At 43.5% G+C, this 10,366-nt stretch overlaps 1 protein-coding gene across 1 annotated transcript in view; it reads right to left on the bottom strand.

Moving 5' to 3' along the window:
- GLB1L2 (galactosidase, beta 1-like 2) overlaps positions 1-7,377 on the bottom strand; it is a gene marked incomplete at its 5' end in the record, with an annotated part of 22,593 nt that extends 15,216 nt beyond the window's left edge. Inside the window, 6 exons of the mRNA XM_009577401.1 lie at positions 2,760-2,852; positions 3,149-3,257; positions 4,787-4,882; positions 5,200-5,268; positions 5,854-6,051; positions 7,318-7,377. Of these exons, the coding sequence (XP_009575696.1) occupies positions 2,760-2,852; positions 3,149-3,257; positions 4,787-4,882; positions 5,200-5,268; positions 5,854-6,051; positions 7,318-7,377 (625 nt within the window). The remainder of the gene's footprint in view (positions 1-2,759; positions 2,853-3,148; positions 3,258-4,786; positions 4,883-5,199; positions 5,269-5,853; positions 6,052-7,317) is intronic.
- Between the last annotated feature and the right edge of the window lie 2,989 nt (positions 7,378-10,366).

Here is a 10,366-nt window from a genome sequence, read left to right as displayed (position 1 = left end):
ATCTCCCATGCCTGCTGAAGCTTCCCTGCCTATTTTTTCCAGCTTAAAGACAACTGAAAAATCTTATTTTGTTTTAGAAAGCTGGATCGGTTTCTCACTGATGCATCAAACTTCAGGATTTTATCTTCTTCTGAGATCAGTTTAACAAATAGCTTCACTGCTTTCCATCAAAAGAGGGCTTCAGGTAGAAGAAGAAAAAGAAAAGCAGCCCATCCTTCCTGACTAACAATGGAAGCTGAAAGGAGAAAATAGCTGGTTTGCCAGCGAATGCCATCACAGGACAGCTCAGGTACCTATGTTCTTGAATAGTCACGTCTCAATGAATTTTCTGGTTCTTCAATATCACAGCACTGTAAGAAATAGCACTCTAAGGTTTTTAAAATGCATATGCACACACAAGGTTCCTCCCATTAGGATTTTTCTCTTACAGATGTTTGTTTACAGAATTGTGGCTGATGTTTGAAGGAGAGGTTAGGAAATCCTAGTTGCAAATTAACCCCTCTTTTCACTGTACCTGCATTGGAAGTCACTCCTTCAGCTTCAAGGAGCTTTGAAAACAAGCCTTCAGTCTCTTAACTCTAAATTACTAACTGTAAAATGGTAATAAAGACACATCAGCTCACACAGGAGTTATGCGTGTCACAGGCACCAACTAGTTAATGTCTCCTGTGTGTTTAAAGAAACCTTTGCATATTGCACATGCCTACACACCCTGTGCACACAGAGTAGACTTGAGCATCACACACAGTCTACATTAGAGAAGCATTACAACACGGAGTTTAAAGACAAACCCAATTCAGAGTTAAGACAACCTGGTTAGTTTATTAACCTATCATCACTAAATCGATACCTGAACGGATGCTGATATCGGACAAAATTCAGCTACTGAGGGAACCGGAATTTCTAACAAATTTTAATAAGATAACTCTTTGAGCACTGCATTAATACAATGTTTCTTCCCCTCCTTTTGAATATAAGTGCAAAATGGAGAAACGGCAGAGAGCTGCCACACATTGAAATGCATTACAGTATTTCAGGGTGCAGCAGAGAAACCAGGAATAGAAACAGCGTCTGAGGCAGACACAGGTGTGTGCTCAGCTAATCCCAGCTCATGTACTGTGTGGGGAGAGTGGCATCAATACACCCTTTCACAGCCTAGACATTTTGGAAGGCAAAGGCATTGCACCCAAAAGAGTGAGATAAGGACAGGGATTTCAGGTTTTGTGTGGGTTGTGGGTTTTTTTTAATGGATATATTAATTCCAGGAAGATTGCAATATTGTCATATATGCTAGATGCAGATGTGAATTAATCAACTTGCCACATTCAAAGCTCAGGCCCAAACCAGAACAAAGACTAGGAGCTCCACCTCACACCAACCAAAAAGGAAGCCCTGCAAATCCTGCTTTCCCACATTTTCGTCTTTAACCACTCTAATATAATTCCTCAGATGTAAGTTGCACACAATACCAGAACATGACGAAACAGCACTGCAAAAATACACCCACAGGCCTGGCAAGGAAACATTATCTGTTCTGACAAGTCTGTGAAACATCACAAGCTCTTTCATCACTGAGATATGGAAAAGCAAGCACCGAGTCAGCACGCTGTTCAGACATAACAGAGTCTCTATGCCCCATTCGTTAAGGGCTCTGAAAGCCATTTGCTTATATGCTTGCCACTTGTGGGACATAGGGAGGGAAACTGTAGATATAACAGACAATTTTACATTATCAGTTCAGATTGGCAATTAACTCTTTAACTTATTCATATGTACACTTCGTATTTAACATTCTAAGCAATGTTAAATCACTCCACGAGATGGAGTTAGTGCAGAAGCAGGCACGACTCTAAGCAGATTAGGACTCCTGCCATGCGATTTATTTGGTTGAAGAGCCTCTGTGTACCTTGAGCAATAGACAACCTGAGCCAGAGCTAACCTCAGGGTGCTCAGGGCAATGCTGGGGTACCCAAAGGGTTTCAGAAGGATTTGATAATGCTGTAGCAGAAAAGCAGGGAACATAGAATTTACAGCACATACACACCACTGGATGAGTAACCTCCTTCATGTGCAGCAACACTTTTAAGCATTCAGTGAGAAGAAATTAAACAACGGAACTTGTAAGACACTGCAGATCTTGTTAACTGTCTACCTTGCAATTGTACTGAGGGCACATGAGCAGGTCAGACTCATGTGAGATCCACCAGGATAACCTGGCCTCCTTGGGCACTGGCCAACTCTTTATCATTCAGTTCAGAGGCAAGAGCCAGGGCATAGTCTAGTCTCCGTTTAACAAGGGTAAGGGAGGCATTAGGCAAATTAACCTGCCTGATGCTGAGCTCCAGATTACACAAGTTTAGGAGTGTGCTGGTGGCTTGTTCACATAAACCTTCCTCCCAGGAAAGTCAACAGAGACAAAGAGAAACCTTTCTCTCATGTCATCTAAGAGAGGCAAAACAGGACCAGCAGGAGACTGCTTCCTCAAGGCCAGCTATGTATTACAGATACTCCCCCATTTCCCTATCACCCTCTTCTCTGGAAGACATAAGAACACAGGCTTATCAGTACTGAGAGGGTCATATGCCATCTCTTCCACTCCAGGAAGAAACATCAAGGGAAATGCAGCTGTATTATGTACTGACGCTTTCAAGGGTTTGTGAAGCCATGCTCAAAAGTTATTCAGAAGAAAGAAACTACTATAAGGAAGGTGGTTTATGAGAGAGATTCACCACAGAAACAAGTAAATGTGCCAACATTACCATTTTAACATAGGTCATGTAGTTTGGGTCTTTGGCATAGGAACCATATTCATTCTCCACTTGCACTGCAATGATGGGGCCTCCTTTCTTGTACTGTTGGGAACAAAAGGGAGAAGTTGTTCACTGTGATTTCTAATCAGAGGGACCGAAATCACAGTGGCACTGGCTTGCAGGAAAGATGCACAAGTCTCAGACAGACTCAGTTCCACCCTCTCATCCTCCCAAAGTCTATGCATAACCAAACGGCTAGATCTACAGTCCATACTGGTTCCTAAAGCGAAGCTGGTAGATTTGTTATTGCTTCAACCTGCTGTCATTACACACAGCTCACACTTATCTGTGCAGACAGTCCCCGCTTGTGGACAGAGAGGGTAATGGATTGTACTTGCCTGAAGAGGGACTACAATAGGCATTAGATGATCAAAATAAGCATCCACAGCTTCTGTGAAGCCCTTGTACGTTGTCCTCAGTTGCATCTCTGGGTCTTGCAGTAGCCAACTATGAGAAAAGCAGCAAACAGAATCTATTAGTCTCCTGTCCAGTCAAGGCTGCCAGAGGTAACACCACCCACTGACATCAATTCGCATTTGGGCAGGAATCGTTGATCTTTCTGTGTCACTTGGCTAAGCCTGCAGTGCAGGTATTGACAACATCATGAGTCAGTGAATGACACCATGTGAGGCTATCTACCACTCGCGCTTTTAATTGAGTCCAGACTGCAACTGCAAAGCTGTTCCCCTTCTTTTTGTTTTGTATTTTGGGCCTAAGCTCATTTCATTAACTTTCCCAATAAGATTTCAAGGGCTAACCTTACCACTCTAAAGGTTATTCTGGAATTCCCTGCATCCCCAAGGCACTCAACAACCAAGTGCTCCCTCATAAAACCCCAATCATTGCTCAAAACAAGCTTCTGGTAATTGTTCCCATGGTTTCTACTGCTAATTTACAAAACTTAGTTCACCGGTTTGGGGTTAACACAGAAAAGGGCGATTTGTTTAACAGCAGAACAATGTACTGCTATAACAATTTAAGCAGAGTGAGCTTGCGCATTCCTTGTCTCTGCAAAAGAAGGCATTAACTAATAGTGCTTCCAGAAGTCTGAAAGACTCAACTTCTGTTTGCTATATGCAGCTTGGTGGGCTTACAAAATCATCGCCTCTTTATCTGTAAAATGAGAATAATACTTTGCTCTTTCTCAGAATCTTTTATCTGTCTGATAAAAAAATACATGGGTGATGTGGCAACAACTGACAATATATGCACTTCTCATAATCTAATGTAGAACTAGCTACTGCCTCTGCTCACAAGTAGCCATGCTCTCATGAGTAAGTCCCTGACACACCTTTGCAGTTCTGCACCTGAAGTCTCTGATGCCAAAGGCATGGCATTCTGAAAAATGAAAAGATTAAAAGAAATAATCCCCAAATTCTATCAAGTGTCTCCACTGAGGTTTATGCTCTGTGAAGGTAAGGAAAACAAGTGGTATGTAACCTGGCACTGGTTCCATTGGGATCTAGTAACCAGGCAAGTCTCAACGCTGACGTATTCAACTTGGCTCTCAAAGCCTCTTACCAACAAGCTGTGCGCTTTAGGAGAAAATACACTAGGAGGCTGGAAAAGTTATGGGTCGTTATTACTGCCAGCCATATAGTACATATGTTCTAGTAGGACTTTTAAAATGGATCTGCAAATACTACTATTCATATTATACAGACAGTCAAGTTGCAACAGCAATAGAAGATGGGTTTCCCCTATTCTGCTTTCTTACTGTAACCATTATGCCATAACACAATTATTATTTTAAAGAATAACTGCTCAAAAAAGATTCTGGTTCCAGGCTTACTATCTGTACTGCTTAGGAGAGCTCAATAACATAATGGGTCTTCACCTACTTTGGGGACACAGGAAATAAATATTCCCATCTAACAGCCAGCCATTCTAAATCTTTGAAGGAGGCTCAGCTGTATGTTTTGGGTTTTTTCCACAGTCCCAAATGCTTGCCTCAACTGAACTATTTACACACTTACCTGGGCAGACCACCAAGGTCCCATTCAGAGCAGATATAAGGTCCAGGACGCAGAATCACCCACAGTCCGTTTTCTGCTGCCAGTGAAAGGAAGGCCCTAGAGATCCAGAGAGCATAATTATTGTCTGACTGAAGGATCCCTACTCCATGCACTCCTAATACACCAATCACCATGAAATTTAGGTACCAGAACCAGAATATAATTGCTTGATGAAGCAACTCTACTGGATTGGTATGAAACCTGTAAGTTCCCAGGACTCCAGAAAGCAGGAGAAGGAATGAGAGTCTCCATTGCCTGATCGACGTACAGGCTTTGCTTCAGAAACTGGAAATGACATCTTCATCCAGAACCGACATGCACACCCTCCCCTCAAAACAGGAGTATTTAATAATAGAGTTGTCTGTACCACATACTCTAGATCCAGATTTCGACTGAAGTCAAACTTCCCTCTTTCTTGTTCATGAAGGTTCCACGGCACGTACCTGAAATGCAGAGTTAGGGCAGTGGAGGTGAAGGGCTGGAAAGGGCACTGCATTTGTGAAGCACTCCCTTTGTTAGTCAGTAACAGATCCAGATGTTACTGCATGTACACATTACAAGTGTCTATTTACATGTTATTTGTGCCTTTCTTTCACTTTTCTCACAAGTTCTTACTTTATTGCACTCTTTTCCTGTACTCTGCAATATCTGAGTTTCTCAAGATGATCAAATGTGGTGTCTCTCTAGGTATATCTTCCGTTCTCCAAACCAGAACAATTTCTAAATCACAGCTGTGCTGGATGGCCGTTTCAGAGCCTGACCTTTCCTCATCAGCATTAAGAAGGCACTTTCCCAGTACATCTGATAGACATCTGTTCCAGTCGGTATTCGAGGATACTGCAGTGTGTGATGGTTAAAGAAAACCTGAGTCCCCACTACTCCTTTCTGTGTCTGTTCTCGTAATAACAAGTACAGAAAGACATTGTTATGGCCCACTGGAATTAATTACAAAGTCCCACCAACTACTGTGGAAGAGGGGAGAGGCTGCAAGGTACATATGACAGAGCCTAGGAAGTGAGGATACTTACGTTGTGAGGGTGTTTAAGCCACATGCTTTCATCTTAAGCATGCGATCTTCCCAGTATTCCCTGGGGACTCGGAAATAGTGCATTGAACCTCCAAATATGCGAAAAGGCATGCCTTCCAGGAGGAACTGTGAGTTTTCTGTCTGCAAGCCTAGGGTCCTCCCCCATAACCGCAGAGGGATCAGCTCACTCCAGTTAAACCTAGAAGAGAAGGAGAGACATAGGAATGTCCAGTCTCTAGTAAAGAAATCTGTGCTTATTGTAAAGACATCTGTCCCCCTAAGAGAGGCTGCTCATTTCACCCTACCTGGCAGGATCAGCTCTGACCTTCCTACTTCCTAAGTACATCATGGCCTTTGTCATATAGAGCATATAGATTTTTCAGAAGACTGTAAAACAGATGGAAGATCTGCCCAAGATGTGTATTTAATATTCATTTCACTAGTAGCTTCCATCCTCAATGCCCCAAGCCACTCTACCATACTCTACAACTGAAATGTAGCACTACTCAGGCAGAGATCATGAAACTAACTAACTTGCGGAAAATACAAGATGGGCAAGTTTTCACTCAATACTAGCAAACACTTTCATAACTTATGAAATGTAAGATATCCCTGTTTTGCAGCAGGATGACGTACGCTGGCTGATTTCCAGATCCTCGCTCCAGCAGCGGCTGCATTTCAGTATTGCTACCCTGAATGTTTTGCGGTCTCTGATACCTTCCAAGTCAATGCATGGAAAAAATAAAGAACACTCACCTGTTCACTGTGAACGGAGAACCTGTTCCTTAATTTAAAAAAAAACTCCTGGACTACAGTCATCATTCAGGAAAGATGAGGTCTGCTGTCATCACAAACTTACCTCTGCCTGCATTACTGCTTAGATGAATTCCTTCATATGTTATTTGCCAAAAGAACGAGAGCAAAGGAGATACCAGGTTCCAAAGCACTTACCAGTTTCAATACTCATGCCATCACAGCTCCATTCGGGTCGGTTCCTGCATGCAAGAAACTACTTCCTATAGCCTTACATGGCTCTCCAGTTCATTTTGGCTGAACCAAGGAAACATTTTATCAACTAGTCCAGATCCAAAGCAGTTACACTGCCTCTATCAGACCACCCCAATTCCACAGCTCTGAATACACAAAAGAGTTAGACAATAGCAGCTTGTTCCTCTGAGACGTTATCACAGCCAGATGCAAGGGTAGGAATGACCCACACATTTGAGAGAAATGTCACATTCGGAGAAGAGGGAAATACCTAAGGCTCTGGCTGTTTTCTAGACTACGTGTAGAGCGGGTATTAGCAGAGGGTGAGGACTTCTCAGAACTCACGGCTTACGGGGATTGCTAACCAGGAGCCTGCAGCGATTACTTGTCCTCCTACACGAGACAAGGAAACTACAAAGGAACTAAATCTAAGACTTCCAGGGTACTGCACGGGCTGGCTGACAAGCACAGAGGGTACCTGTGTAGCACAGCATTCTCACAGGGCTCTGAAACAACCGGCAGCAGGCATGGGTAATACCTGGAAAAGGAAGTCTAGATTAGATATTCACTGCCTTCAGTCAATGAGCACTCACGTGCATTTATTGTCAAACCATTTACAAATAATAGTGCTGAGCAAGGAGATAGTAATGTATTCTATTCAGAAGGTGGTGCAGTAATAGCAGAGCTTTTATGAAGATAGTGCAGCTCAGAGTAGGAGAAATAAGCACGAAATACCTAACCGACATATTTAAAGGGTGACTACCTGAATAGGAACAGGATCAAAAATGCTCATCTACACAAGAAACTAGGTACAGCCAGAGAACGATGACGTGAGGCTCGGAAACGGCAGCATTGCTCCCAAGGAATTACTATGAATTTTACCAGCAGGGGAGGTGGTTCTCAATCCACACACAGGATATCCTATGGCTACCTGCCCGTCTGTTGTGCTAGAACTACATCTCGCACAGATTGCAACTTTTGCAAATCAGATCCTGAAACTGCAGCTATATCTAATTCTTTTGCTTGGTGGCAAGCCTGAGGCAGAAAGCTCAAAGGGGTCTGGAGACGCAAAACTCCAATTTTTAAAGATCAGGTTGGAAAATACCTAAGTTTCCAATTTGCTTCTGAGCTAGGTAAAGCCCTAAATTACCTCTGCACACAACAGTACTGCTAACTGCCACTGGTGCCAGAATGAAGGCTGTACTCAGGAAGCATACACAGCCAGATAAAAATAAACAAATCACTTAAGCTCATCTTCTTAATCCTGGGCATAACTTAGTTAACAAGTTTCCATCAAAAACTCCCCAGCTCCAGTGTTTCTCCCCCCCAAGGAGGACTGGTAGGAAGCTCCCAGGCTCCAAATATTTTCAACATATTATCCTGGATATCCTGAAACCCACATCCCTCACTAGGATCTGTTCAAGTGACTTCCGAAAAAAACTTCTGTGACTCAGCAGAGCTTCATCCTGTTACCCTGAGCTGGATTTCCACAGCTCAAAGTCCACCTGGGCTCTGTGCTTCCTCTTGAGAGCAATGTATAGCTCCCAGTAGATTTTTTTCTCACTTCTATAATGACAGCACAGGTTGCAAAGAATCTTTTTTTGTCTTTGCTAAAGGCTACTGGCCTACTTTGTCCCTCAGTAGGCATTGCCTCCCTGCTTCAGGGAAGTCTCCTTTTTTGCAAAAAAATAGCATTAGATTACGAAGTTCCCCCAGAACAGAAGCTTTGAAATTGGGTTGGACAAGTTAGTCCTTAATGAAACGATCTGCCTTTGTAAGTTGAAGTGCAAAACACTCCAAGCGGAATGGGAAAGTCGCAGTTAACTGCTAAACCAGACAGCTACGCTAAGGCATTCATGCCTGTAAAACAAAAACCTAGCTGAAGTCCTCTCTGCATGAGATAAGAGATTTAGCTTTGGTATTGGTGTACCACATACCCAGAATAGTTGGGAGAAAATGCTAACAGAAAAGAAAAAGAAAGTCAAAACAGGGGAAAAAGCGTGGAGACCATTAGTTTGCTTTGCCAATGCTAAAGGATGCGCTTCAGAGGACAAGGGACTTTACAGTTAATCCCTAAGCTCTACTTAGACTTGCCCTCAGAGGGCTTTGCTGTTTATTCTGGGCTTCCTCTGGCCAGAGAAAAGTGAAAGCTTTGAGTTGCCTTCACTCACGACTTGCTGTCTTGTGGCAACCGAGGTCCTGTGTCGGTCAGACAAGCCCCAGGTGCACACTCAACATGGCTGGGATAATGATCACTGCATTTTGTAATATCGTTTATTCTCAGGTGACCTGGCCCATGGAGAAAAACACTGGGTACCAATGGATACGGTGTTTTACAGATACACTCTTACAGGAGACAGACTTCTGTGCTTTTATCACATATCGGTTTGCAATAATCCTCTGCTAAGAACGTATGTGGCACAAACCCAAGACCAGCAATAAAAGAATTTTGCTTCTAATTAAGCAAAGATTTATCAAGGCGCTTCTATAGCTTTGAGTATCAAATAACTTCCTACTATGAATTTAAGAACCCATTATAAAATATCCAAGTTATAAAAAGGATCTGAGTGGTAATAAATAACTACATCTTCCCTTGCCTGAATATTATCTCCAGCACTTTGCTGTCGGGGTCTGAACAGCTTCTGTTGCTTGGCACAGAGAAGCTACTGTGCAGACATACACCTCTGGCTATAACACGAGACACGCTTGTCCAGGAAAGAGCATCGCCCCCAAAACGAACGTGATCTAAACCACACAGGATTTACGCTAGAACCTTCAGTAACTTCTTGTTACTACAGGGGGGCTGTAGAGGAACGGGTATTGGCCTGGAGCGCACAAACGGGACCAGAAGAAGAAAGTTAACGCTGTTCTGAAAGGAGAGGTGGACCCCACTGCACACCGCAACCCAGGTCTCTGGGTACCACGCCGCTCAGTCCGCGCTGCCACCGACAACGTGGGGACGCAGAACGGAAAGAACCAGACCCACAACAGGCTGGAGCGAGAGGGAAACAAAGCCCTGGTGCGAGCGCGTCAGAGACACCCGTGGCAGCTTCAGAGATGGGTTAGATCTGACGGAGCGATTGATTTGCGAACGTGCATCATCCATCAGAGCTGCGATGATGTGAAGCCTTACGAGAGCCAAGGTCAGCAGGGGTAGCATTAGCCTAACGCAGAATCTGATTTATAGCGCTGGCAATTGGTCTTTCCTTATCCATTACTTTTTATGATGGACAATAAGTTGTGTATATTACGCGTAACGTTTATTTAAAGCTTTTAAATCATTTCTGCGTGGAGGCAGCATTACTCTCTCGGGTCCTTCCTGCGCTCCCGTCCTGCTGGAGGAATGCTCTCCGTCAATGACTGGTGGGGAGCGGTGTGCTTTCCTTCCCTACGCATTCTGATAAGAAAAGATGTTTTGATTGTATCGAGCCTGGGTCGCCGTAAATTAATTTTCCAGGCAGCGAGAAGGAAGCACAAAGTTAATCACCGTTTTCCGCAAAAGGAGCTCCCGATTTCCATTCAAGCGC

This window comes from Fulmarus glacialis, unplaced genomic scaffold (assembly GCF_000690835.1).
Source record: "Fulmarus glacialis isolate BGI_N327 unplaced genomic scaffold, ASM69083v1 scaffold2750, whole genome shotgun sequence".
In the NCBI taxonomy this organism is placed as follows: Eukaryota; Metazoa; Chordata; class Aves; order Procellariiformes; family Procellariidae; genus Fulmarus; species Fulmarus glacialis.
Note: the sequence above shows the minus strand (reverse complement) of the source record. Positions and strands in the feature narration are given on the sequence as shown.